General features: G+C 43.1%; 1 protein-coding gene across 5 annotated transcripts in view; it reads right to left on the bottom strand.

Annotated features, from left to right (window-relative positions):
- PCSK5 (proprotein convertase subtilisin/kexin type 5) overlaps positions 1 to 25,867 on the bottom strand; it is a 461,872-nt gene that overhangs the window by 246,237 nt on the left and 189,768 nt on the right. For all 5 annotated transcript variants that reach the window (XM_047699471.1, XM_047699474.1, XM_047699473.1 and 2 more), the window contains exons 8-9: positions 21,457 to 21,669; positions 10,534 to 10,634 (exon numbers count right to left, since the gene is read on the bottom strand). In XM_047699471.1, the coding sequence (XP_047555427.1) occupies positions 10,534 to 10,634; positions 21,457 to 21,669 (314 nt within the window). The remainder of the gene's footprint in view (positions 1 to 10,533; positions 10,635 to 21,456; positions 21,670 to 25,867) is intronic.

The following is a 25,867-nucleotide window of genomic DNA, read 5'->3' as shown; positions in this document are numbered from 1 at the left end:
CGGTGACAGCCGTCTGCTGTTTTTATTTTTCATCATTTTATTTTTTGATTTTACCTTTTTGCACTCTGATGCACTATTTCCACACTCAACTGAGGCAACAAGAAACTTCTCTCTCCTACACAGCATGTCGTGGTCAGATGTACTATGTCTTTATGGGTTAGAAAGGCACTACCAGGCTTCACAGGAATATTGTTTTTCCAGGATATGCAAAGAACATAAAAGATTACTTTGCCTTGGTCACCCATATGGTTACTCAGTAAGGTTCAGAATCATCACAAATGGAGAAAAGAAAATCCAAGATGGCCAGAAATAAGCCAGTCTTTGACACACAAAATATCTTTCTCTTTGTGTGCAGGTTGCATTCCAGTATCCCAGATTACTTCACTGTGAGTTTGTCGCTTTGAGCTCTTGACAAATTAAATGCCATCATCCACTTGTTGAGGTCAGAATGCATTAATCTTGTATGCTAGTGAAATGACATGCTTTTCAGTCTGTCGTTTCTACTTCTCTATATTTCTCTCCTATGGATGGCAAAATGTATTATGATTCTTCAAAAACAGAGTAAAAAGAATACTGGGATCAGCTAAACACAGAATAATAATAGTGTCACAAGGAACAATTATTCTCTTCTGAACAAATGACACAAAAATACCCTAGAAGTAAAAAATGATAGGCTAAGACAACGTGACCGTATACGAGACTGATTCAAAACTCAAGAAGAACCGATATAAAAATAGCGTTGAGTTCTAACTGGGTTTCAATATAGAGTTTAGGAATATATCTTAGAATGTTTAAGTACAAAGATAGTGGTATTTGATGAAGCCATACAGTAAGTCACTTTGCAGAATGAATTGAAGTATGCTTTGATTAAAGTGATCAAGTTAGCAAACTATGGTATGAAACTATAATGGATCTAGGGTTGGGGGGATGGGAGCTACTCTTATTCTTAGTAAGAAAAATTATATTTGATAGTATTTAGGGTGTTACCATAGACATTATCAAGAACAAAAATTTCCTGGCAATGAATAAAAATCCACAAACCCTCAAGGGATTAAATTTAAATACTAAATTTTAGATATTTCTTGAAGAACCCACTAACTCATTAGGTTTTCTAAGCCATCTGATGGGGTAACTGCATAAAAGTCAATTTGCTATTATCATCCTATTAAAATGAAAGGATAAAGCAGTAGATGAGCCATTTATAATGTAAATAAATCCATATTCTTTATTTTCTCTCTTTTTAAAAATGCAAATGGTCTTAGTCCTTTATAGCCACCATGATCTTAGTGAAAAGCATTTTCTTTTTTTTTTTTTTTTTAAAGATTTTATTTATTTCTTTGACAGACACAGATCAGAAGTAGGCAGAGAGGAAGGCAGAGAGAGGAGGAAGCAGGCTCCCTGCTGAGCAGAGATCCTGATGTGGGACTCGATCCCAGGACCCTGAGATCATGACCTGAGCTAAAGGCAGAGGCTTTAACCCACTGAGCCACCCAGGCGCCCCTGAAAAGCATTTTCTAAGAAGAAATAAATTGCTGGGGGAGCCAATGCACCAAAGTGCAGTCAGTAATTGTAAGAGAAACTGGCTACTGGCTATGGGTCTTGTTGCAAGACACGGAGGCCCAGAGATCTAGTCCCATGGGTATTTATGCTTCTTTTAATTCTCAGAATCCCATGGAAAGAATAAAGGGTGTCTATTTCAGTAAATGGTATATAATCTACCCAAGAGCTCCGCTAAGAAACTACACCTCAGCCTTGAGTTTTTCTTTTCCCCCAAAGCACATTATTCTAATTCATTCCCTGTTTGCTGTACCTGCAGAATGAACATCAGATCTATCCACTTCTTTCTGTCTCCATCATCATCACCCTGACCAGGCTACCCTAATCTCTCCTGAACTATGGTACTAGCTTCCAAAATGGTACCTGCTTTGCTCCTACACCAAGAGTTCTTCATGGAGAAGCTGGAATGATCTTTAAAAATTTTAATCAAATCATTTCTCCATTCTTAAAAGGCTCCATAGATCTCAGTCATGCTTACTTGTTATGATGCCTTCTAGGATCTGGACTCTTCCAAACCCTCAGCTCACAGTGTCCATGCTTATCTTCCCATTTCTCAAACCCAGGAACCTTGTTCCAACTACACAGTCTTCCCAACTTGCTCCTCCCTCTCGCTGCCATGCTTCGTCCAGTTCTCTACCAGTGAGCCTTCGTATATTTCAGGTCTCAGCTAAAACGTCACTTCCTCCAAACGGTCTCTCCATGATCACTCTAGATAAAATGGTTCCCTTCATCAAATTACTCTCCATTATTCTACTGTTTGTGTTGTTCTTAGTACTTATCATCTATAAGTTTATTATATTTGTTACAGACTGCTTCGCCAAAGAAGACAAAATTCCATGTTTGCCAACCCACCGTACAATTCACAATGTCTAGAGTAGGAACCGATGAGTAGACCATTGATACAGGTCTACTCAATGAATGGATGATCCCATCTAAGCTCAATGATACCAATACCCATGTTCTCTTTACACACCTTTCAGAGATGAGAAAAATGAGATCAGAAGTTTCCTTTCAAAACCCCTTCTCACACACTCCACCCCACTGCCCCAACCCTAGGCTTCAACCAAGAGAAGCTTTCTACATTGCTATTTTCTCAAAGTGGTATCATTATTTATAGAATTCTCAGGCATAGGGTCCTTTTAGATGGAATTCTTGTCAAGATAGTGGAGAGCCTGGCATATGATAGATAATGATATAATTATTATAAAACGAGTCAAGTCCCAGAAGACACCATAAAGGTCTTTTCCACCTTCAATCTTTTTTTTTTTTAAAGATTTTATTTATTTGACAGACAGAGATCACAAGTAGGCAGAGAGGCAGGCAAGAAAGAGGAGGAAGCAGGCTCCCTGCTGAGTAGAGAGCCCAATGCAGGGCTCGATTCCCACCTTCAATCTTAAAGCAATCCTGCTTAGGTTAAATCACAAATCAGATACTTACAACATGAGACATTTCTAACATAACATATGACACCTGGCAAGGAAAAATGCTGGCGATCGCAACTGAACCGAGAACTACTCTTCTTAAGAAGCAATCTTCATTATTACAGTGATAAGAGCAAAATATGTTCAGTGAATCCTATATTTTTTAAAATAAAGCTAAGCAAAAGCAGCAGCTAACAATCACCTGATGACTTCTCTGTCATCAGTTCAGTCTCCGGGCGACTCAACTATCCATCCCTTCCTTGTGTCCTCATCTCAGGAAGGGGACAGAAAACATCGGGCTTAATCTCAAGACAATACAGGCTGAAGAAGCCTCCTGACCAGGGCTTTCCCTGCAATACAGGACACCCTTGGAAGTTGCATTGTTTTAAGCCATTAACCACTAGTTAGGTACAAAGCTGAGACCGGCGAAAATTGGCTTCCACATAATTTGAACTAGAAAAGTGCTAGAGGACACAGTGTATTGTCTGTGTGTGTGTAGACATAACAAAGCTATTTTCAAGCACAGTGCTGGCAGAAGGCCCACAGTAACTGCTCTGTGGGTCTGGTTACAATTATTTCACTATAGGGAATCATCCAGGACCGTGCATCCCTTCTCTGTCCGCTGGGCCTCAAGTGGAAATGTGCGCTGTTTTTACCTCACAAACCTTTTCAGCTCTCCTCCCTGATCACATTTTAAGTCTCCCCACCCTCCTCATGCTCCGATCCCAACCCTTCATGCCAGAAATCTCGGCTAAATGCTAAGCCCGAACTACAACATTATAGTACTCGAGAAACTCTGAGAGTGTGGGGGTAGAGGGAGAGCGTGTTAACTCCATCCTTACCCTGTAAGGATGTCATTCTACAGAATCGGGGCTCCTGGCCTGTATTCTCACTCTTTGTGCATGTGATTCTGAAGTTCTAAGTGAAATAAGAAAATCCTCCTAAAAGCTAAGAGTTGATATGTTCTCTGCTATTTTACCTCAACAACCAAATGCATTTGCCTCCCTGCCCACTGCAGCATTTCGTACAGAGGAATGTGGCCCTTAGGAGAATTTCTGATGGAACATTTTATACTGAAATGTGTTTTTAATTAAAAAAAAAAAAAGAAGATAAGAAGAGTTTATAAGATATCAGGCCTAAGATGCTAACCCCAATAATTAGAAATGTTTATGTCTATCAAGTCTTTCTTATGTGGGCTCCCCACACAATGGTCAGTTCTAGAACTTTGAAGCCCCTCCATTAGTTACTTTAACTCAGCTTATTAAAAACTCCAGGCACCACCTCAACTGTCCCAGGTATGGATTTCTCTCAGTAATTGAATATCAAATATTTGAGGGCATTCCCTCATATTTTTCCTCCATTGGAAACATACATAGGTAAGACAGAGGTTATAATGAAAGGCAGAGCAAAGGCATAAAGTGGTTGATCAGTAGGAACAGCGTAACATTTATATAGATGGACGTTGTAGGTTTATAAGAAATGCAGATGGTAAGTTGAATTTCCTGAGAAGAGAATTTTCAGAATGGTTTTTCTGAAATCAACAGCATATGGTGTGAATCATCTTGTGGCTCAACACATCTCTAATTCTTCACACACTGACCTTTCTGTGTCTTCCATTATCCCTTTCACTAAAGATCAAAGGTAGAGGGACTTCTCTTGGAAGCGAAGGGAGGGAATAACATCATGCCTTTATTTTACCCATGTTAAGCCCAGTTCTAAGGAACAATCAGTAAACTGGGTAAGGGATGAGTTGATGTGGGGTGGGGAGAAGTCACTTAATCAACACCAACGAGAGGAACTAAAAGATAAAAACAACGAATATGTGAAATTGAGCAATGCTGTTCACCTCATTTCCTGGGTACAAAAATAAGAAGGCTGGACTAGATGGATTGATCTAATGTTTGTTTGGAAATGACCTTTTGCAAAACACTCTGCTTAGATGTCACGGAGGATATGAAAGTGTCATGGAGCCAAAGTTCCAAGTTGGATCATGGAGGCTGGCCATTTCTGTTTTCCGCCAAATCCTGCACACTCCCCCAAAATGATTGCACTGGCTTTTGTAAACAATTCATGCATATATGTTAGTGTACATCTGCCTCCCTTTGAAGGCAAGCAACAGGTTTTGCAAATATCTGAATTATGTCCTGCCTAATTCACTTAGCATGTAGCATGATGCTTTAATTTTTTTTTTAGTATGTATCAGATATTTGTTATATGCATATAAATAAAGACCGAAAGGTACAACCCTTCTTCTCAAGGAGTTTAAGCCTCATTTGGAAGAGAATTCATATAAAAACATCTGTAGTACAACAACAAATTAACTAAGTTACCTAATACTATATCCTCTCTCTATACATTCTAGAACCTGTGTTCTACAAATACGTGTATGATATGTTCCAGTGGGACGTCTGAACTCGGAGAGAACAGACAGGTAATAAGAAGGAGACGAGCCTACCTAGAGATGTGTGTGTCTATGTGCTCATGAAGCTAGCATACCAGAAGCAGCAAATGCTTCATACACTTCAGGTATATTTCTAGTACAGAATTTGTGTATTTTCTGCCACCCTAATTTATGTATTCTCTGAAGTTAGGTCCAGATATGTGAGATGAGATGTTCTCAAAGGAAGGTATTCCTGAGGCCCCTGAGATCTGAAATCTGAGGAAAATGCTTCCGGGTCACTTAAAACAAGGATCAGTGGAATGTTCTGTGTATCAGTTATACTCCTTCGCAGAGTCCTAAATAATTTTAGGAATTTCTACCCAACCCAGTCCCTTTTATTGACCATTCATTGTACAACAATTCTTGATTGCTCAATATATATTATTCAAATTTCTAATGAGAGACCTATTTGCAACTTAAGGCCAAAAGGTTTCTTTCTTTCTTTCTTTCTTTTTTTAAAAGATTTATTTATTTATTTGACAGACAGAGATCACAAGTAGGCAGAGAGGCAGGCAGAGAGAGAGAGAGAGGGAAGCAGGCTCCCTCTTTAGTAAACTTAATAGAGGAGCTAGTTTACTGGAATCTTTTATATTTTCAATTACCAGCATTAGCTCAGGATATTCAGAATAAGCTAATAGTTACAGACTCAGATCAGGGAAGCTTTCAGTAAAACAGTATAAGAAACTGAATAGTAGGGGCACCTTGGTGGCTCAGTTCATTAAGCTCTACTTTTTGCTCAGGTCATAATCTCGAGGTTCTGGGATCGAGTCCCATGTTGGGCTCTATACTCAGTGGGGAGTCTGCTTCTCTCATTCTCTCTGCCCTTCCCCCATTCATGTTCTCTTTCTCTCTCTATCAAATAAAGTCTTTAAAAAAAGTAATCTGAACAGTATTTTTTTATGAACATCAATTATTTCAATTTTTATTTTATAAACCGCTTAGTAGGAACCGTCATGTACTAACAACTGTCTTTTCTCTTCCCAGAGGCTAGAGGACCAGCAATATATACACATATATTTGTGTCAAGATGCAAGGCTGTTTTTACATGTGACCTGGTGTTCTTCTAGGCCGCTCCCCTAAAACCATTAGTCATGCTTCACTACTTTCTTCATTTAAGAACACTCATTTTACCAGAACTTTCTGAGTTACGCTGTACAAAAAGACATTACTTGAAGCGGCAACAGCCCAAATGATAATTAGTTCACTCCTAATCACTGATTACATATTCCCACTCTGCTGAAAAACCTGAAAATTCCTTCCAGCTCCACAAAACCCAAATCACTGAAATATCATAAACCACTGAACTAACACAGGACAAGAGCACCCCAACACAAGTTTTCTCCCCTCTCTTTCGAGAGTGCACTTTTATCTCTCATTCTGAAATTGCTTACGATTTCTAGAAAGCTAAGAAATGTACAACTTTTGGTGCCCGGGCCACGTCCTTGGGAGGGAAGGAAACTACCTTATTTACTAGAAAGGCAAAGCCTGAGATCAGGCATCAGAGGCAGGAGAGCTCAAACCCAGAAAGAGCAGGAAAGGTGGCAGAGTTTTAGAGCCATTCCAAATCCCTCCTGTCTTGGGAGGATTCACTTTACCTGAGATCTGCGGTGCGCTATGGGGATGGGGGAGTCTGTTATGACACATGTTCCTACACATTCATGGGAAAAGGATGGCCTGGGCCGGGGGTTGGGGGAGGGGTGTCTGTCCTGTGAGCCGAGTTTACTCATGACCCAGCTTTTGTCGGGCTGGGATAAGAGATCTGCACCCTGGAAGCTTATCTGTTTCTGTGGCTTGCATCTGTTTTTGTTTTCTCTCCTCTTCGATTCCTAACAAGGTGTTTTTTTGGGCTTCTGTTCATTTGTTTTTTGGGAAAATCTCCAAGGGGAGGGGAGCAGGAAGAATCTGAATGGTAGAGAGCCCAACGCTTCAATGGGCTCCAAAGGGAGATCTACTGTTCTGACGCAGGCAGGCACCTGCAGGTGTGGAGAAATCAGGCTGCGGGGAGGTCAGGAGGTGGGAGCTTTCCCTGAGTAGATACTGTAGTCTAGTGACCTTCGGAGAAATGAAGCTGCTTCCCTCCAGGACACGGAGGGTTGGGCGATGCCAATCAACAGGGACCGAAGCCCGCGCCGGTGGTTCTTCATCCCAGCCCTGAGTCTCGCTGTTCCTCACTGACCTGCACAGGGGATGCGTGTCTGCAGTGTGGCAGTGTCCTGGGGCATAACTGCCTCACTCTGCCTTTTTCTCCTCTATTCTTACAAGGGACTATCTTGTAGATGAGGCTTTTCAGCTTGTGAGAGGAGAGGGAGACTCTCCAAATACCAAGGTCCAAGTATTGCTAGAAAGTACTAGGATAAGAGGAGATCTTCGGGAAAGGGTGTGGGGGCTGTGGAGTGGGTGAGGTTGGCGGAGCTCCTGGCTCCAATTTCTTAGTTCCAGGTACATCTTCCTTATGTGGGAGGAAATTATTGATCCCCATAGATCAATCAGGTCTGACCCTTTCATTTAATCCTCAGACGGCTTTCTCCTAGCCTCCACCTTCACTCGGAGGCAAAGACTGGCCTGTAGAACAAGCCAATGGAGTTAAGAGCGAGGCCAATCCTTTCTTATTTCATCAGATTACTGGCCTTCTACTTTGGCCCCATGATCCAACTGAACTGCTTAAAATCTTAATCTACAGTCCATTTTGCCAGGTAGAGTATATCCTGCAACCTTCCTTCCACCCATCACAGTTGTGGCAAAAATGAGTCTTTAAAAATGCTCAAAATGCTGACAAAGAGAAAACAGACGAAGACTTTCAGAGTGTTCCCAGCCCCAAAGTGAACTTCTCTGAGTGGGCTGTTTGGGGCACAAATGTTAAGGATTTTCCATTTGAGCTTAAATAGTGCTCAAAAGAATTGTTGAAATATTAGTGTTACAGCAATATCCCGAGGAACTGAGTATCACGTAGGTCTACAGTCACAGACAGGACCCTTGGTTGCTGAGTTTGAGATGACAACCATTTTGGGGGGGAACGGGGAGATGCAGACTTTTCTTTCCCTTCGGTATTTTGTGCCTCAGGAAATACTCCCGAGAAACACCCCAGAATTTCAGGATGAAGATAATATATTTTCAAAAATCCAACAGTGACCATCTTAAAAACAGACAGTTAATGGAGACTTCCGGGGGCAGAACAGCCCAGTGAAATGTAACAGGGTCAGTGCAAGTTCTTTGCTACACCCGAACTTCCACCACGTTAAAAGACAGAATGTTCTACCTGCTTGGGTGCTCTCTCTCTCTCCCTCTGACAAATAAATAAATAAATAAATAAAATCTTTAAAAGATAGAATATGCTGAAATGACTAATATTTAACCTCATGCAAAAGGAAGGAAAACAAACATCTGTGGGAAGCTGGGCTTCCCTTAGCACCAATGCTTAGGCAAGAGGCCAAGAAGAGATACGACACCTGCCATGTCCAAAATGTTTTCATCCCCACAAAATTCATATGTAGACACCTACTGCCCACCATGATGGTACTAGGACGTGCGGCCTTTGGGAGGTGATTAGGTCAGGAGGGTGGAGCCTTCATGAGTGAGATTAGTACCCTTTTAAGAGACCCCAGAGAGCTCCCTTGTCTAGCCCCTTCTTGCTACCACGGGACCCACTTAGGAAATGGACCTTCACCAGACACCGAATCTGCCCGTATCTCGACTTTAGACTTCCAGACCTCCAAAAAAAAAAAGCAGAAAAAAAGTGTCTGTAGTTTATAAGTTACCCCAGTTATGGTATTTTGTGATAGTGGTCTGAACAGACTACAGCAGCCCACAACCAAAGCTCTGTTTTTCTGCCTGTCTTACTCCAAGGCTTTCCATGGCTTATAATGTACACTTTCTATATTACTTTAAGGCCCGAGAGCCTTCACCAGGCCCCCTGCCTTAAAAAGCAGCAGCTGTAAAGGTACTGAGAACAAGCCAGAACCTTTCTTATTGAAGTACTGAGTCTTGTCATGATTTTTGCATTTGTTGTACGTTAGGGTAGGACTAAATCGAAGGATCTTTCCCTTCCTCCCTCAGGCAGAGGTGCAAGGCTATTTTTGGAAAAACACTTATGTTATTACTTCAGTTGCTTTTATGGTCCCCTTGTAGGAGGGGTCAGAGTGCAGGCCCACCGTCCCTTTTCTAAAATCTTTGGACCTGATGTGCTTGGAATTCAAAAATTTTTCAGATATGGCATCCAGAGCACATATTACACAAAACTTCCAATGGAGGTGGTGGGGGTGGGGGGGTCTGAGCCAGCACCTTGTAATCAAATACATTCATGTTTCTGTGATAAAATGTAGGAATTTTCACAACAAAGACTGTAGAAGGCCTCACACCAGCTCAGGGCAAGCTTTGCCATGAGAGGACATTGTGTGTCAAATGTGCAAAAGAACTTCCCGTTTTCTGGACGTTTTGGATTTTGAAAGTGAGGGTAAGAGAGTGTAGATCTGTATGAGGTTTTGAAAGAATTAAGGTCAGTGATTTCAAAGAGTTAAGAGAGAAAAATCTGTTGGTGTTTAGAAAAAGGTGAGACCGACCGCACATCATCCAAGGGGCCTCTTCAAACGGGTCTTTCAGACATAGAATTTGACCGTGTTGAACAGGACAGAAGGTAGATGGGTTGTTCCTGTCCCTGCGCTTCCGTCATAGGACCTGGACACAGTCTGTCCCCCAGGGGAAGCGCTATTGTCCTGGAATTTGAGCTGCCTCACTGTTCCTCAGGGAAAGGGGCCCCGACTGCTCTGAGACTCACAGGAACATTCCCAGACTAGAATAAAAACCTCAACAAGGCAAGAGTGTTGGAGCCAATTGGCACGCTTGCACTATGACTCCATAATAAAATAATTACACAGTTTGATTTTTTAAGGATATAAAAACCAAAAAAAAAAAAAAAAAGTGTTTTTTGTTTTTTTTTTTTTTTCCCTTAATATAGGGAAACAATTCTTGCTAAAATCTTCATCTTTGGCGTTTTAAAGGTGGGACTTAGAAGGTTCCATTCTGGGTTCTTGTGCTAGGGATTCTATCATAGGGGATGGGTAAGTGGTCCTTGAGATGAGGGGCTGTCATCAGCGGAGACATAGGGAGATAAAGGCTTACTTGGCTTCCAGGGCCAGTGCGATGATGCCCGCGGCCATGGGGGCCGAGGCCGAGGTCCCAGTGTGGTTGTCCGTGCAGCGCTGCCTCAGATCTGTAGTAATCTAGAAGACAGAAATGAAAAATTTAGGGTTCTGGGGCCATGGGAGTCACATGCAAGTAGAATGAAATTCCCTCATAAAAGCAGAACGGAGGGGGGGTGTTCAAACAGTTGTTTTAAATTCCTTGTTCCTGTACTTCCGTGACTGTATCACTTCTAGAGAATCGCCTGTGCAAATCAACTTTGAAAAGAGAAGCATTTGGAAATCAGACTCCACTTCTGTTAAAACTGGGGTCAGGACTAGGGCAAGTCTTTGGCTGGGAACATAGGGGTTATGCCGGTGTGCCCTTCCATTTTCCCCTCAAACCCCCTCTTGCCACTTGCTTCACTCCAGACCCAGCTCTAGTTAAAACTAAAGTTCTTTCATGACCCCAACATTTTTCATGATCAGATATGTTGAAGCAACCACCAGACGCTGAGGTAGGCATTAGAAGCATGAAAGCACACGGTCTGGCCTTGCCCTTCCAGAACGGATTCCTTGGGAGGAGCAAGGGTTTTAAGCAAAGGCGTGCTCTGCCATCGATGGAACGTGGGTTTTCGGCATCCACAGAAATGATGCAGGGAAGAACCAAGACCTCCTCAAAGATTTAACGTGAATACCCAAAACAAGGTTGAACCCAGGGTGCCTGAGGGGAAGTTACCGCACTGAGGGCCTGGCGGTATATTACAGAAGGACATTTCGCCATTTCTCCATTTTTGAAATCAGAATGTGAGAACTAGATCGTTTTTTTCCTCTTGGTTTGAATCCAGTTTACTTCAGCTGCGGCTGAATAACATTCCTATCAGCAAGAGCCCTGCTTTTAAACCTCCCCTTCATGATCATTTCACTCAGGGAGAAGAAGTTGAAGTGAGATTCTCCTTCACAAGACAAATGAAACACGCTGGGGTAAGATTTTGCAAACCAGTGAAATAGCTAAGATTTAAAAAACCCTCCCTCCCCAAGAAGCATCTACTTTTGTCTCCTTGGGGCTGATATTGCTCCTGCCAGGAATGCACAAGCCTCGTGAGGTGAGCTGGAGCCCATCTCGAAGTTACTGGAAGATAGCGGTTAAGCTTTGTTTGGCATCAGGACAAATAGGATAACTGAGGTGAAAGTTCATCAGAAAGGTGTGGGGGGACAAAGGCAGTTGAAGGCAAAGTCCTGTGGTTCTAAGGTGTATCCTTCCAGAAGAGTGTGGAGACTGGTTGATTTGGAAAGAAATCTGATCTTCACAGGAAGAAAGTGCTGCCTAAGTCTTCAGAAATGAGCCTTCCCCTAATAGTTTCCTCAGAGTCCCCTGAGGATGTATGAATGGACTCTTTAATTATCTGGTATAGATCTACATTGACAAGATAGCTGACCTAGTTTCACACAGGGCCAACAGTTCTCTTTTCTTTGTTCCTTTTGACACTTTTAATGTCACCAGACCATCCATACCAGAGAGGCACCGATACCCAAGGAGTGGCAGAATGAACAAAAATATATAACAAAAATATAGAGAGCCATAAGCCATGGTGGCGGGAGAGAGGAGGCAAGCCTTACCCTCTTTTCTTAAATAAGTGAATGGTGGCCAAGAGCCCCCACAGTGTGTCTGGCAAGCGAGGGAGGTTGTTTCTTGATGAACAGACGTGGTTAACTAGCCATCTTCTGAACCTCCGTGTTGGATGCTTATAAGATGTTTGGGTAAACAGAGCCCTACCCACTCCTGCATAAGAAACTTTCTGGATCTTTATTCATTGACTTTAAAAGGTATTTTTTGAGTTTTTTTTGTTTTTGTTGTTGTTGTTGTTGTTGAGGTAAAAAAGCATGTAACGCAAATTTACCATTTCAACAACTTTTTAAGGGTCGAGTATAGTATTGTTAACTATATGCACGCTGTTGTACAAAAGATCTCTCTAGCACATTTTTATCTTGTATGAATAAAAAACTCCACCCACTAAACAACTCTCCATTCTCCCCTCCTCCCAGCCTTTGGTAACCACCATTTTACTCTCTGTTTCTATGAGTTTAACTATTCCAAGGTACCTCATATAAACATAATTGTATGTATTTGTCTTTGCGCGCGCACGCACGCGCGCATGTGTGTGAGAGAGAGAGAGAGAGAGAGAGATCTGGCTTATTTCACTCAGAATAATGTCCTCAAGTCTCGTTTTGTTATAGTACAGGGCAGGATTTCCTTCTTTTAGGCTGTATAATATTTCATTGTATGTATTTACCACATTTTCTTTCTTCGTCAGTGGACATTTGGGTGCCTTCCGTCTCTTGGCTCTTGTGAATAATGCTGCCAAGAGCACAGAGAAGCAAAGATCTCTTCACAATCCTGTTTTCAATTCTTTTGACTAAGTGACCAAAAGTGGGACTGCTGGACCATTAAAGGGACATCTACTTCATTTGAAATTGCTGGTCAACGCGCAGCCTTGTTTTCCAAAGTCCTGGTCCGTACGTCAAGGCATAAACACCCCAGAAACAGTCTGTTTCCGAGTCTCCAGATCCTCTGTTGTTGAGAGATGGCCCTGCCTGCATTCTTCTCATTTTACCTCACTCTCATGGTCACATTCCTTGGCCAAATTTTCTTTTTTTTTCAATGACTTGTGCCTGGATTCAAGATTTTTCACGAAGTCTCCCCACTTGGCTCCTTTTGCCTGTCCTTCAGCTGTACCAGACCCTTGCTGTGCACAGAAACTCATCCAGGATAAACACTCCAAGTGTGTGCAACGTTTTTGAGTCGAATAAAGAGCCACCTCCCACCAACCTTCAACATGAATGATAAAAACTTTGGGATGTCAGGTCCACAACAGGAAGAAGGCTAATCCCTACAGAGTCCCCAGGTAGAGACGTACATGCTATACGCGTAAATAAAAAGCCGCTCTGTACTTTTCTATACAAACACCAACCACATGTTACACGCTCTCAATATGGCCACGCTTGTGGAATTCCCGACTGGCGCTGGGCTCTCCTTTTTAAATTTATTTTTCAAGCACTTTATGTAAAGGAAACCTAAGAAGTGAAAAAAGAGCGAAAAGGGGGTGAGGTATGAAGGCCAGGGAGAGTGGAAGGGAAAAAGGAACGGAGAGGAAAGAAACAAAAGCAGTCTCCCTCTCCCTCCTTCTCACCCTGCTTTCAGGGGAAATTCCAGCTGGGTCTTTTCAAGAGGAAGTTACTGTCACTGGTGGAAATATTTAGGCATAAATTACTGGAAAGATCTAAGGCAGGCTTTTCATCATAAGGAGAAGTCACAGTATCAGGGAATTTGGAGGTGTCTCTTTAGAACGAAAAGGCAAAGACCACCAAGGAGAATGCAGTCTCGAAGAAAAATGATGTCCCCAAAACTGGAACCACATGGGGGACCCCATTAATCACAACGCGTGCACGCAAACCTTGACAGCATAATTTAAAAGCCAAGTTGCGTGGAACAGTCGGCCTGCGTCACGGAGGCTGGAGGCTCTACGTGTGAGAACAGAAAACTAAAGCCTGGAAGTTTCGATTCCATTTTAAAGCAAGTCTCGAAATTTGGTTTTGATCCCCGGGGATGCATCTCGCGCGCTCCAGGTTCCCTCAGTTCACTACCAAATCAGAAACAGAATTCTCCTGCATGCGACTTCTCAGATTGCTCAAGAAAATATCCTCCCTACCCATCAGAGTGGGGGAAACAGGAGAGGACACCGGGCCTCGAGCCAGATCAAAGCTATCCTGGTGAGCAAATTAGACGTTTGGCCTGTCCCAGGATGAAGAGCAGATGGTTTGGGGAATGCCAGCGCATTAGGGATGTCCTTGGTGTTTGGTGAGAAGGGGTGGGTGTCGTTCAGCTCTCGGCTCACCCTCTGAGCAGAACCCTGGCCTTTTCTCATCCTAAACTCTTATTTCCTAATATTTCACATTTCATTAGCTGGGCTGATTGGATCTTTTATTCCAGCCTGTTGAGGAAATTCTCCAGGGAACCTCAGCTCAGGCGGACTTTGGCCATGAGTGGCAAGTCTTAACAGCAACCCTGGAGTTAAGAGTTTCTATCTCCCTGATATCTTGCGACTGGTTTTATTTTGAAGGGGCCATATTGTCTCCTAGCTTTTAAAAGAGCAACCGAGCAGATATTTTTAAAACATGAAATGATTCTACTGTCTGTTACGTTGAATTTGTTTCTGGTGTGGAGTTTGATTTGGATGAGGAATGTGCCAGAAAAGCTGTTTCAAACAAGCGATGGGGGAATGAAGGCAGAAAATAAATCTTCAATGTGTCAATGAATAAAACAGAAGAAGCTGATTTATTAACCACAGCAAAATAAAATGCAATGGAGGACCAATTCATGCTCCCTGGGTTCAACCGAAGTCTGGTCTAAAACACAGTCGTGACCGAGGAGGCCACACAGCACTCCAGCCCCGTGTTGCTAGGGGAATCTGGAGGTGAGAAGTGCAAATGGGAGGTTCTGCTTACAAAGGCGAGGCCGCTGTTGCTGGAGGAGTCTGCCATCATCGATGATTTTTGCATTTCTATCATGTTCAGCTCTGTGCTAGGTAGGGAGCAGCAGCACAGTATTTATTGGCTAAGCTGAATTATTAACATCAAGCTCCCTCAGACTCTACTTGAAGTCCCTCCAATTATTAAGAAAGACTTTAAGGTTTTGTTGTTGTTGTTTGTTTGTTTGTTTTTGTCAAATCTCTAAATAAAGCTCACATACACTTAGAAGCCACCTATAGAAGAGTACGTGTGTATACGTGTGCGTGTAATCCAGGGCCTAAAGTAGAGCTCTTCCTCACCACCGCTGTTGCTACCCCATGCTGGATGGCTTAGAAAACCATCACCAGGGGCACCTGGGTGGCTCAGTGGGTTAAAGCCTCTGCCTTCGGCTCGGGTCATGATCCCAGGGTCCTGGGATCGAGCCCCACGTCCGGCTCTCTGCTCAGCCGGGACTGCTTCCTCCTCTCTCTCTCTCTGCCTCTCTGCCTACTTGTGATCTCTATCTATCAAATGAATAAATAAAATCTAAAAAAAAAAAAAAAGAAAACCATCACCACTTGCAACAAGGGGGATGGCACACAACAGGTGTTTACATGTGTGCACACGCATGAGTGTGCATAAAACTACATTTAAATCCACAGAACCTCTGCACACTCAGTACACTATTAACTCAGGAAGTGGGAGGCTCAGAGGGAACAACTTGCCCAAGGAAGCGTAGCTACTAAAGAGATGGGTAAGTGGTAGAGGATAAAATCCTGACATGGCAAGCAGAGAGAGTCAATTATCATATGGTTTCACTTATTTGTGGAGCATAACAAATAGCATGGAGGACAAGGGGAGATGGAGAAGAGAAGGGAGTTGAGGGAAATTGGAAGGGGAGGTGAACCATGAGAGACTATGGACTCTGAAAAACGATCTGAGAATTTTGAAGGGGTGGGGGGTGGGAGGTTGGGGGCACCAGGTGGTGGGTATTGTAGAGGGCACGGATTGCATGGAGCACTGGGTGTGGTGCAAAAATAATGAATACTGTTATGCTGAAAAAATAAAAAATTAAAAAAAAAAAAATCCTGACATGGCCCCAAAAGGAAAAGCTGAGTCACAGGGGGTAGCCGTTCCATGAAAGCCAAGATGGCCACTCCAGGCCACCCCCGGCCATGGCGGTAGAACTGGTCTTGAGATCCAGCTCCCATCAGCAAGTGGGCATTGATCGACGTTTTCCTTTGGGCCACAGTGGAAATTAGAAGTTTTGAGGAATAAACTGTCCTTTCCTCTTTTTTTTTTTTAAAGATTTTATTTATTTGAGAGAGAAACTAAATGAGAGAAAGCAAGCATGAGCAGGAGAGTGGGGAGAAGGAGAGGGAGAGAGGGAAGTCGACTTCCCACTGAGCAGAGAGCCTGACGTGGGGCTCAAACCCAGGACCCTGGGATCATGATCTGAGCCAAAGGCAGACGCTTAACTGACTGAGCCACTCAGGTGCCCCTGTCCTTTCTTCTTTTTAACATTCTCTAGAGATGATGTGTCCAACTTTCCAAACGCACTACAGACATCTGGGTTTGCTCGTCTTCTGCTTGAAAAATAATAACATTTCTCAAATCGAAAGAAGAAACAGAGAGATGATAGAAATCAACCCCAGCACGAACGGTAGCTGTAACGGAATAAGGATTGGGATGGCGGGGGAGGGCGGGAGCGGGGAGCGAGATGTTTCTGCAAAAAAAGAAAATGCATAGCTGCTTAGGAACCCTGAGAGCAATAAGAGAATTCCTCCACATGGAGTTGGTCACTCAGTCCAAGCCTGAGATACTCCAGGAGGCAAGTTTGTTTTGAACACAAAAAATAACATGACGTCAGGAGAGGGCTGAGCACAGCCTATATTCTCAACCCTTGGCTCACAAGACCCCTCCCAGGAGGAATCCGATCATTGCCACATGCCAAGCCCTAAGACAAATTACTAGAGGAAAAAGGGCAAAGGTTGAACTAGTCCCCAAAGAAAGGGATCATTTAATGACAGGAGGGGCTGGGGAGAGAGGGAAGCTTTATTCCCCAAACAGAACCAGGGAGAGATGTCAGGAGGCAGTGAAGGGTGACAGGCGGGACCTTTGATGCCCTTTGACCGGAACAAAGGTTGTAGGTACAGCTTTATCACGTAGCAAGAGTCCTGTGGGCCATTTCCTATGCCAAATATTTTACCGTCAAATACCCTTAGCCTTTCACCGACTGACCAGTAGAAGGAGTTCCTCTTAAAGAAATAGAACATCTTCCTGTCTTTCTGTAGCTATACAAACAGCTCGTGAAGGTCCCATCCTTCCCAGTGTCTGATGGTGATTTATGCACCAATATTTACTCAGCTCAGGCTCTGGGAAGGAATAAGGCAAAGTCTTCAACCTCGTGTAGTTTCCAATCTAGTGTTTCACAAACAGTTTCCAATCTGTTTTTCCAAAACAGACAGCAAGAAAACGTGCAACATCCTAAATCGTTCTAAGGACACGAGGAAGAAAATTGAACAGATAAAGAGTGGGGGGTGGGAGTGCCCTGATTTTAAGGGAGGTGGGAAAGAAAATCCTCCTTGAGCTGATGCTTTACAAGAGGCATAAATTAAGGCTATCTGGGGGGAACAGCGCCTTAACAGATGACACCTGCCGCAAGACAGAGAGCCGTGGCTTGGAGGTCACACAAAAGGCGTAACCTGGAGGAATTCAGTGCTGATATCCTGCCACAGGACCCAGCAATCCAGACTGGCGAAGAGCTACAGGTTTTTGCAAGAGGACGGACGGTCTGAGGGGATTGTGAGAAGGTCTTACAACATGAGAATTAAAATAAATCCACCAAGTAGTGAAAAATAATGGATAACTACATATTCTCTCTGGATATACACACACATATACATACACACACACACACACACACGTGTGTGTGTGTGTGTGTGTGTGTATTTTATCACTGTGAAAAGAACCCCACATGGGCCAGAGCAGCACCATTGCTTGTGGACGCCTCCAGAGCAGGCATCCTTTTAAAGAACCCAGAGCACGACCACGTACTGGTGACAAGACGGGCGTGGGTGTCCATCCTGACTTTGGTAGAAATCCAGGCTCTACCACTTCCTGCCTGGCTTTCTTTTACCCTTTCTAGCACTAATTTCTTCATCTTTAAAGGCAGGACGGCACCTGTTCATCCTGGGCAGTGTTCTGAGGATACTAGGAGATGGTCCATTTAATATGCACAGTGCAGTACCTGGTACTAATTGGAGGAATAACAAAAATTCCATATTTATGGCATGTTAATATCACGGTGAATGTAGGATGTATTCAACATGGAATAAGATGTATGCATTATTATTAATAAAACCGTATTTTTTGATCACAGAGCTTTAGAATAGCCAGGCATTTCAACTGATTTCTGTTTAGCTAATGGGGAGTTTCTTGTTGTAGTCGTCTTGGTATTTTGGATGCTTCCCTCGCTGTAAAGAGACATAAGGCCATGGCTGATCTGAATCTGTTAAAGCATGAATGAAATACCAAGGTCCATGACTGTACTAATAACAGGGGCAGGAAACCAAGAGACAGAGATCTGGCTGTTTGGAAACCCAGGGCAAGGTTTTCCTGCTTGCATACCATGACAAGACATTCTGTTGAAGGCAAATGAAATTTATTCAAAGTGCTTTTCCAGAAGCAGAGGGATCTTTCCTCTCTTCTGAATCCTTGCCATTTGCCTGGGTCAAATCACAAAGGTGCTCTACAAATAAGACATGACAACCGTGCTCTCCCGAAGAAGCTGCCAGTGGCACAAGGAAATGAATAGCCCGGGGAGGAGAGCCCCAGAACAAAGGGAGACAGACGCCGCCATTTCTGCAACACTCAATCACAATGCCATGGCCAGGAAGCGGGCATCTCTGAGGGACTCAGGGCATCTGGTTCAAAGCCTGCTGGAGAAAAGGTCCCAGGCACGATGCAGGATTATTTGTCATTCTGACATCTAGGAGGAAAAGGGGTCAGCTGGACCAGAAAAGGCTGACATCGTTGCCAACTCTACTCACGTTCAAACCGTTAACATGTTCATGTTCAAAGTGCCTTTCTTTATGGGGTAGGTGGTGCAGATCGCAGTATTTTGTAGATTGGAAAGACAGAGGTGCCACAAGAGCCCTGATTAACAACAGTTGGAAAAATGGCCAGCCTCGCCTCCCAGGATTCAGAACAGGACACCGTCCTAGGGAACAGTGGCACCAGCCACTCCTGAGAGGCTTGTTGTGTTGGTGCGGTGTGAGTCCCTGATGTCCAGCACCTCATCTTCCCCCAAAATCAATGAGGCTGGTGAGGGTTTTGCCTGCATTTTACAGATGATGTAACCAAGACTCAGTAAGGTTCACTGAGCCACTGAGATGTGTCTGAAGCCAGAGACTCTAGCTTGGAAGAACTACCAAACTTCCTCTCCAATTTATGGTGATCTGGGGAGTCTCACAAAATAAAGAAACTCTAAGAACCGGATGGAGAAAAATTACTAACAGATTGCTGTGATGAACATGGGAGAAAGAGATCGAACAGAAGGTAGAAACAGGTTTAAGTTAAATATATAGAGTGAGTCTGTAAAGGTTTTGGTATCAGAAGTAGCAAGTCTGGAGAAAGTGAAGACTGGGGTGCCTGGGTGGCTCAGTGGGTTAAAGCCCCTGCCTTCGGCTCAGGTCAAGTTCGCAGGTCCTGGGATCGAGCCCCCACATTGGGCTCTCTGCTCAGCAGGGAGCCTGCTTCCCCCTCTCTCTCTGCCTGCCTCTCTGCCTACTTGTGATCTCTCTGTCAAATAAATAAAAAAAATACTTAAAAAAAAAGAAAGTGAAGTCTATTATGATGGACTGGATTTACCCAGTGACTGGATCACTCTGTCCTTTCCCAGGAGAATCCTAAGTGATCACCTGTCGTCATGGAGGCAGGGGCAGTCATAGCAGCGATCAAAGCATCATAGCACGATGGGGGCCCAGGAAGGTCAGGTCTGGGGAGTAAATCTCACATAAGGATTTTGAGGTCCCTCTGTCCATACTGCATTCTCCCATCCAGGACCCAGAAAACCCTTCCTTCTCCTTGGAGATTTTGCCCGCTGGATTGTACATTTCTCTTAAGAGAGACCTTTATGAACTTAACAATTCCCCCTCCATGGCAACCAGCCCATAAGCAAAAACAGGAGTCGATGGGCATATTTACTTCGAAGCAACGGCAAGTTTGCTTTCAGATCTGAGAGGTACTGGAAGAGAACTCTTACTCCAGAGAGTTCCATCAGGATTTTTATGGTGCAGAACTGACGGATGCCACTCAGATTTAGAGGACCGTGACCCTAAGTACTGAGAGACAAGCATATATGAGAGCATAAGGGGTACTCCTGGATTATAACATTTTCATAATGAAGGTAAAACATGGAATGTCACTTTTCGTTACAAAAGCCAGGACACTGTGAAACTTGTCACCTCCATATTTTCTCCTTTTACATTTTACTTTGTACTGCAGGGTCATGTTCACTAATGAATGATGGAGGTACTTAAAAGTGGACTCATGCATGTGTTTTTTCTTCTTCTTCTTCTTCTTCTTCTTCTTCTTCTTCTTCTTAAGACTGTATTCATTTATTTGAGAGAGAGAGAGAACAAGCAGAGGGAGGAGGAGGCTCCCCACTGAGCAAGGGCCCTGAGGCAGGACTCGATCCCAGGACTCTGGGATCATGATCTGAGCTAAAGGCAGATGCTTGAATGACTGAGCCACCCAGGCATTCCCAATGCATGTTTTTTAATCCAGTTATTGTGGAGGAATTAGGGAAAGATAGGGGTATATGGGATATATATAGGTAGGCACTTTCTACTTAAATCAGTAAAAAAAATGCAATTAAAGAAGTTAGTAAAAAATAGCTGAGAAGTCACACATGACAATTACATAGAACCAGGAATCAAGAAGAACTAAAAGGATGTGAATGAAGCACTACATAAAGCAAGTTGTATCATATCACCTGTCTCTCCACCGCTGTGTGAAAGTCAGAGGTGACCCAGATTTGCATGAATCTCTAAGACTTGAGAGCAGGGTCTCAGCCACAGCTGAAAAGTATCAAGAGAAGCAGCCTAGCTCCGCTTTAGAAAGACAAACCCTGAGACAGTTTATAAAACTATGATCAAGAGCAAACTGCAAAGGTGTTTGAAATTTTCCATCAGACGCACCCAAAAAGCCAGAACCTTCCTTGAGCGAATTACCAATGAATTGGTAATGGAACGACAACACTTAAAAATACGTGGGTTGAGCCAGCAGCTGACTCCCACATATTACTTGTCTATTTCTGTATACTGCTTGTGCATATAAGTTTATGGTTCTTCCTTTGTCTTTCACCGGGAAAGATAAATGAGTAAGTCACGGACACTCAAATGTTACGTACTATTTTCTTGTCGTACGACTCTCCGCTGCTGTACGTGGTGGCCAGTGTGGACGAACACTCTTCCAGGTACCAAGGCTTCTTCCCACTCTCGGCCGTGCTGCTGATGGAGATGGTGTAGATGCTGTTGGTGTAGCCGTCACAGGAACAGTGATCTTTGCTCCTTCCACCGTTTCCTGAGGCCCAGACAAAAACAGAGCCGAGGCCTCTCCGCCCCTGTTCACAAACAGAAAAAGTTAAATGACAGAAGACACAGATCACAGACTCTAAGTGAAGAGAGCAATAGCAAGGGGGCACATCAAATAGCTGTAGGAGGGGTGTGATGCTATTTTAGTAATGCGCTGGATGTAGGCTGTTTTTTGAGGTCAGAAGAATTGCTTTTTATCATACACACACACACACACACACACACACATATATATATATATATATTTTTTTTTTTTAAGAGAGAAAGAGAGCATGAGCCTGTGGCCGGGGTGGTGGGGAGAGGCAGATGGGGAGAATCTTAAGTAGACCCTGTGATGAGCGTGGAGCCTGACCCAGGGCTCGATGTCATGACTCTGAGATCACGACCTGAGCTGAAATTAAGAACTGGACACTTAATTACTCACCCACCCAGGCCAAGAGGAGTTACTTTCAGAAACTAAAATAATCTGATGTAATGTATAGCCCAGTGACTCCAGTTAATAATCCTGTATTGTTTATACGTAAGTCGCTAAGAGAGTAGATCTTAAAAATTCTCAACACTAGAAAAAAAAATGTAACTCAGCATCGTTAAAGACTATGGTACTAGACTCACTGTGGTATTCATTTTCCAATATATACAAATACCAAAGCAGCATTTTGTATGCTTGAATATAATGTTACATGTCAATTACATCCCAATAAAAAACCCTAAAATAATCCTTTTCACACGCCACAGTCATAGAGGTCACAAGCGTACCAATGACAACAATAAGAGGTCCCATCACAGACCAGGCACAATTGTAATTGTTTTACATGAATCAGACTCAACTCTTCCAACAACAGCTGTGGGAATGGTACGATTTTGTCCTTATTACACAGATGAAGAATTGAGCTACAGAAATTAAGAAATGTTCCCAAGGTCATATAGCTAGAAAGTGGAAAGACGAAATTTGAACCCCCCAGCCAGACCGCAGAGTGGGCATGTCATTAGCTGTGATTACTACAGACCTATACTAGGGCTATGAGTCTCCTTCCACATGAAATGGTGCTCTTCTGCTCCCTCAGTCGACATATGAGCAACATGAGGAGTGGAGAGGTTGTGCGATCTATCCTTAGGTCACACTGTTGGTGAGGAGCAGAACTAGGGACAATGAGACTTCCAGAGCTGTGCCTCCCTTATGTATGCAATGAACACTAATGAAGGATGTTAACAGATGCTTCCCGAGATGAAAAAAAAATATCAAGATTAAGTATGTTTGGGAAATTCTAAGTTAATCAAAATGAAACAGATTCCCCTACTGTAGAACTCAGTGATTGTTCTTTGCAAAACTCTATGGGAGATATTATCCTATGGTTTTTTTTCCAAACCTATTTGACGGTGGGATACTTTCTTCCACCCCATCCGTGAAATTTTTCTTACAAAGCTAGGAGATGGGGTTACAGTCTTCATGTCAAAACGTGGCATCCATCCACAGCGTTTCCTCAGGTCATAAAATAATTAAGGAGAAGAAGCAAAGTAGAACATAGAGGTACCAAAGCATAAGGACTAGTTGGTTCCGTAAGATAAGATCTTCATAAGAGGGCGCCTGGGTGGCTCAGTGGGTTGAGCCGCTGCCTTCGGCTCAGGTCATGATCTCGGGGTCCTGGGATCGAGTCCCGCGTCGGGCTCTCTGCTCGGCAGGGAGCCTGCTTCCCTCTCTCTCTCTCTCTCTGCCTGCCTCTCCATCTACTTGTGATCTCTCTCTGTCAAATAAATAAATAAAATCTTTAAAAAAAAAAAAAAAAAAAAGATCTTCATAAGAAAAGAGAGAAGTTGGCCAAAGTGATGTGTATCTTTCTGAACAGGTGGAGTGGAATCCCTCAGAAATTTTACTTTTTTAAAACTGGAAGTCACCCTGAAGGACACACAGGCCAAATCTATTATTTGGTAATTAGGGAATGAGAACAGAAGTCACTAGCTGGTGATGGCAGACCCTCTTTTTTGCTTTCAGGCCCTAGCTTTTATGGTCTCAGGTGGAAAGAAAGTAGTTTGGGATGTGGTATTGGAATTTTTGGTAAAAGAGCCAAGGAAAGAGACGAGAAAGAATTTGAAATATCCTTGATAAACTGTCTCTGACCTCGAAACCTCAAGAAACAGAATATTTATGACATGATTTGACCTGAACGTGGATTTCTTTTTGTCTTTCAATGTGGAAAATACAATATGATTGCACAGGAATGGGGAAAATTCATGAAGAGAGAGGGAGAAAAAGTTCTGGATACTACTGCCACTTGACAGCTGGATCTGGTTTACCATCCTTCAGGTTGTCATCAGACTATTCAGGAAATGTACAGAAGGATGCAAAATTCACTCAGCCATCATAAATGAGGGATTTTGTTCAATGCTTTGCAAATCTCTAGAAGGAATTACCGCTCACTATGGTGTGGATGGCCAGACTGAGAAACTCTAATGACTGACTCATACCCTCACCTCAGAGAGAGAACATCATAGCCAGAGAAGGAAGGGTCCAATTCATCATCAATAGGTACCCTCTCTATCACAGACTGAGAGGCTGTGTTGCTGGCAAAGACGTGGTCACACTGTAGCTTTATCTGACAGGTCCACAGAATGTATGACATAAGCAAAAACCACTCCTGGTTTAAACAGCACTGGAACAGATAATAGATTAAGAACCACAAAACCACGAAAAAGCACGTCTGGCACAAACACACACACACACACACACACACATTCAAAATTATGACTGGGTGCCTATGTGTATAATTCACTGAAAAGATCATACTTGGTTTTAAAAGAATATTTAATAAGAAATATTTAGAAGGTAGTTTTGACAATGTAATTACAAATGGAGGATACAAAATGATGTAATGTGGTCTCAGTTTAGAAAAAGAATGTATGTGTGCCTGTGTGTGTGTGTGTGTGTGTGTGCGCGTGTATGTGTGTGTGTGGTGTGTTTAAAAAGTTAATGTGTATAAAGTTAAATGCATAAAGTTACCATAAAGTGACAATGTAACAGAACTTAATTCTGTTTGGTAAGATTAGGAAAGATTTTTTTTTTTCTTTCTTCTTCATATCATCCTTCCATGACCATATGCAATTTTTATAAACAGAAACAAACGCATCTATTCCCCTCTTACAAGGGGAAACACAGGGCCAATTCTTAAAAGATAATTTTTACTTTATGATCACAAGAGGTTTTACACACAGAAGGTTCATTGTGCACTAAAGAGACTAACATTTATCGACATTTATTATGCACCAAGCACTATATAAACATTATTCTGCACAATTTAAGTCTATATCATTTCACAGATGGGTAAACTGGGGCTCAGAAATGCTCATGAATGCTAGGGCCAGACCTTGAAATCCAACTAGAGCTAAAGCCTGTGCTCTTTACCCTCAACAATAGTCTTCTTTTGGGCAAAAAGAAGGCTGGTTGGTTGTTGCTGTACTATTTTTAGCCAAAGCTCCAGTGTCTTCATTGAAGTTCGGCTTTCAAACCTAAGAGCAGACCAGCCCTCTAAGCTCTTTCCAGATTGGTCACAGGATTAAAATGATAAAGAAAGGAGGCATGTATGGTCCTGAGCATTCTAAGGGGAAAGGACATAGGTTCAGACGCAAAATTCTGCCTAGAAATCCCAACCTGACCGGAGCTCCCTCAGAAGTAGGACCACAAGTCATTCCATCATGGCGGCATCCAGAGGGAACACCACTGTAAAGGAAACAGGACTTATTATGGAGTCCTCTGGAGATTCGCTGGGATGACAGAAGGAATGGCTAAAAGAACAGTGGGTTGCCACTGCCCTCAAAAATGCCCTTTAGAGATAGAAGTGATATCCCTCCATCAAAGATGATTTGAGGGAATTACTTTATAACTGGGCATGGTGAAGGGAAACATCAAAGGACAGTATGAGATCAATAACTATCCCAACCCCCCATAGGATAGAAAGAAGCTGGGGAGTGGTGGGGAGGGGTTGTCACGGGAACTAGAAACAGAAGGGCTAACAGGAGTTAAGACATGAATAGGGACATACCAACCCCTGCTGGCCCTGCTGGGAGGGGACCAGGGGAATATGAACTGAGACCCTTATCTCTTTCTTCTCTCCCATCTCTCTCCCAGAAACCAGAGGTCATATGGATCATATGGATCATCTCTCTCCCAGAAACCAGAAGTCATATGGATCATTTTCCCTGAGCACGGAGCTTGTGGAGAGACGGGGAGAGAGC

This window comes from Lutra lutra, chromosome 13 (genome assembly GCF_902655055.1).
Source record: "Lutra lutra chromosome 13, mLutLut1.2, whole genome shotgun sequence".
NCBI lineage: Eukaryota > Metazoa > Chordata > Mammalia > Carnivora > Mustelidae > Lutra > Lutra lutra.
This window is presented reverse-complemented; position numbering and strand designations above follow the sequence as displayed.